The 3,961-nt window shown below is 54.0% G+C and overlaps 1 protein-coding gene across 1 annotated transcript in view; it reads left to right on the top strand.

Annotated features, from left to right (window-relative positions):
- Window positions 1-2,727: 2,727 nt before the first annotated feature.
- Window positions 2,728-3,961, top strand: part of H257_18607 (hypothetical protein) — a gene marked incomplete at both ends in the record, with an annotated part of 5,503 nt that continues 4,269 nt past the window's right edge. Inside the window, 2 exons of the mRNA XM_009847702.1 lie at window positions 2,728-2,916; window positions 2,969-3,872. Of these exons, the coding sequence (XP_009846004.1) occupies window positions 2,728-2,916; window positions 2,969-3,872 (1,093 nt within the window). The remainder of the gene's footprint in view (window positions 2,917-2,968; window positions 3,873-3,961) is intronic.

Genomic DNA, 3,961 nt, shown 5'->3' with positions numbered 1-3,961 from the left:
CAACCAAGCGTACGAACCCCCCCCTGTCATGCATCCTTCATATCCGAGACCCACTCGCATCCTACGAAGGGGAAATCAAGAAGGCTCAGCTCCGCTTCCATCGATAACCGAAGCCGACTCGGATGCAGAAGATGTGAATAAACGAGACATGCAGGCAACCTCAGCATTACCACCCAACCCACCCAACCCGGCTGACTGCCTAGCCCGTACACCCGGGGCATCCAGGGGAGGCTGGGCAGGTTGAGCCCGTATTTACTATGGACAATCACCACTCTGGCTCCGTCGCGCAGCTCGTTCGTTACTCCTTGATATCCCAAGGGTCCCGGGGTTCCCTGGGCCCCCTGGTTCTTCGGCGGGGATCAGCTCAGCGGTCACCGACGGTGGAAAGTCCTCACTCTTGCTTTGTGCACAACCACCACCCTGGCCAGACTGCGCAGCCAAAGCTAAACAGTTGGTCACATCCACAGGGATCGGATCATCGCAAATATGGTGAGCGGGTGAGCGCCCTGGGTACCTTGTCCTTGCTTCCTATCGGTTCTGGGGAGGGTTGTGTGTGGCAAAAGGATGGACGATATCGCCGCAAACGCCGATGCGATAGATTGTGCCGTCGAGAACTTTGTCCACCAAGAGGTGGCCGGTACTGGCGTACGTTCATCAAGGCCCAGGTCGTGGGAAGGAGGTCTTGTATCACGCTCAACAAGCGGCGAGCAGTCCAAAAGGGTAAACGCTTGAGGAATGAAAGTAGAATCATCGGAATCCGAGTCCTCGAGATCCGAAGTAGGAGGCACTTGTTGCGTAGTCGAAAAGATGGTGTCATCAGGGGCAAAGCGTTGTGTGGACTGTATGGTGAGGGTAGTGCAACTGATAATGGCCCCCCGCGATCGTTGAACGCTGTGCCGACCCGTCACGAAGAACTAGAGAACCCAGGGAACCCCTGAACCCCTGGGATACCCGGGTCACCTGGGACACCAAGGGGTGTCGAACGAGCTGCACGACACAGCCCTTCGGATTCAACACCAGCCAGGCAACCAGCCACAGAAAAGCAACCATTCTGGCCGAGTAACGAGCGTGCAAACAACCAGGAGCCAACATCGCACACGGCAACGGGCTCAGATACCCCAGACGTTTCAAACATACCAGGGCATCCAGAGTACCCAGGGCACGCGGACCACATTGAAGAGGACAAGGATCGAACGCTACAGCCCATCGTCTTCGCTTACCACCAGTGCGATGTACATTTGAGCCTGTGCTGCCCTTCAATCTTCTCGCTGTCCACCTCCCCCGATACTATCGATCAATCGAGCCTGGCCCCCGAAGTCGTGGTGCACGAGGGGGTGGACATGTGTCCACAGAAGAAATGTCCTCACAACTGTCCATGATACCGGAGATCGTGGAGGACAATGAACCATTCGACATCACGCAGCTTGACATTGGAGAATTGAGTATCTCAGATGAGCAACGAAGTCAGATGATCAACATCCTCAAAGACAAAGCCCCCTTCTTCATCAGCTCAGGAAATGGTCTCCCCCCCGCCGCCCGTGGCACTGTGTGTGACATCGATGTCGGGAATGCGAAACCTATTGCGGGGCGTGCGCGCCGGGTCCGACCAGAGTACATGCCCAAATTATTCGACCTCCTGAAGGGCCTGATGAAACATGGGTTGATCGAGTTCTCAAATTCGCCCTGGGCCTCCCCGATTGTGATTGTACCTAAGAAGGGTGGCAACGACATTCGACTGTGTATTGACTATCGTGCCATCAATGATTTGACGGAGTTGATGCTGTCCCCAATGCCCACCTTGGATTCGATGTTGGCGGGTTTCGATGGGCTACAGTGGTTCCTCTCCTTGGACAATGCCAGTGGATTTTGGGTGGTGTTGGCCAGCTTACGTGCCCGACTAGTCAGTGCGTTCATCTGCCCTCTAGGACATTTTCAATGGACAAGAATGGCCCAAGGTCTCAAGAACGCCCCGATGATTTTCCCGAGGATGATCACGAACGCCCTGAATGGATTCGTGGACATGCCGCCTGGTCTGAGTGATTTTAATGAAGATGGAGAGCCGCGGGGCATGTTCAAATTGAATCATACCTACGAAGACAAAGCCAACCTGCCCATCGCCAACCGAACCTCTTTTGCTGACGACATCGGGGATGGTGCACTAACTTGGGATTGCATTGTGGAACTCACTAACCGCATCCTCACGCACCTAACCTACTTAACATCAGCCTTAGCGCCAAGAAGAGCACGTTCGGGAAGAGCTTTACTGAGTTCCTAGGTCACATCATATCCAGTCGAGGGGTTTCAGCAAAACCACGTGGACTACAACAAGTCTTGGACATGCCCTTCCCCAAAATATTGCGTGATATGCAATCGTTCACGGGTTTGTTGAATTTCTACTCTCGATTTATCGAAAACTACTCGATCAAGGCGGCGTGTTTGTACGAAATCTCCGACGAAGAATTCGGTGTTGGGATTCGAACCCAAGACCATCGGATTAAAAGTCCGGTGCTGCCGGGCAAGTGTCGGAGACTGCGAAATTGCCTTTGAGGGGCTGAAGCATGTATACTCATCCATGCCAATCCTACGACACGCTGACCCGTCCAAGGCCTTCCGCCTCCTGCTGTACGTCACGGACTGGGCAATTTCGACAACGCTGTGCCAAGAACATGGCGGTATTCTGCACCCAGTCAGTTTTGCGGAAGAATTTTCAAGGGTGGTGAACCACGAATGGCGAAGTGGGCGAAAGAAATCGTTGCATTGCTCCGAGCCCTCAAAGTCTGCTACTACGAGCTCGCGGGCAAACCACTCATAGTGTACACCCAGTACTCTGCGGCGAAATGGATCTTCACGGACAAACAAAATCGAACTGAATACCTTCATTGGGCGGTTCAATTGGCACCTTGGAGCATCACGTTCGTACAAATCAAGTCTGCAGATGGCCATTGGCACATGCCTGCTCTCTTGACAGAGAGCATGTCGAGCGAAGTGTCCGCCCCAGCTCAAACCCGTGGCCATCACTGTCCCAACCGCCCCTGGGAGAGCTGGCGAACATGGGACTGTCGCTGGACCCCTTCATGCCAAATCGCGCGAGGGATGTGGTGGAGGCTTGCGTCACCCCACTTCCAATGTTTGGGGCCAAAAGGACGAACTCTACGTGGCCACTTTTGACGGAGCCATCAAACGGATTGAACGAGTCGGCAGCTATGGAGCAAGTATTTGGAAGTTACCCAACTGGGATCTGGTCTGGGCCGCCCAAGGAGTTGTTACGGATGCCACAGTCAACACTGCCGAGTACCAAGGTCTACTGGAAGTTCTCATGACAGCCTCCCGCTTAAAGCTAACCCGACTTCGCATCTTCGGCGATTCCAAAATCGTGGTCCACCAAGTGAACCGTTGGATGCAATGTAAACAACCACACCTTCAAGAGTTGTGTCGCGAAGCCCAAGGGTGGATCAAACGCCTTGAAGACTCCGAGCTCCATCATGTGTTACGGGTTTGGAATGGCTCGGCGGATCATCTGGCCAGTCGGGCATTGCGTTTGCGATTAACAGAGCAAGTCACAAACCCTGCCGAACTCTTGGCTGTCCAACTGAAGAACAAACTCCCCGAGTTAGTCCAACAGAAGTGCCAAGGCGTCTCGCACGATACTATCACGGAGATAGTGTTTGAAAGTCTTCGCCACATTTGCAGTCAGATTGAGTGGGATACTGAGGGCGGCGAGTGTGCTTCGACCATGACAACATCTTCGGCAACGGACATGCTCGCTTGTTTAGAGCCAGCCAGCTCCGCTCAAACGATCAAGGGTGGTGGTGGTTCCGTGTTTCTAGCGCAAGACAAAACCACGACAGCAGAGGACAACCAGGGGACCCGGAGTACCCCGCAAGCTTTGGAGACCCAGGGGACCCAGATGGCCAAAACCTCATTTTCGCAACTAAAAACTCCCCACGTCACCCTGGGAACC

Source organism: Aphanomyces astaci (genome assembly GCF_000520075.1).
Source record: "Aphanomyces astaci strain APO3 unplaced genomic scaffold supercont1.185, whole genome shotgun sequence".
Lineage (NCBI taxonomy): Eukaryota > Oomycota > Saprolegniomycetes > Saprolegniales > Verrucalvaceae > Aphanomyces > Aphanomyces astaci.
Note: the sequence above shows the minus strand (reverse complement) of the source record. Positions and strands in the feature narration are given on the sequence as shown.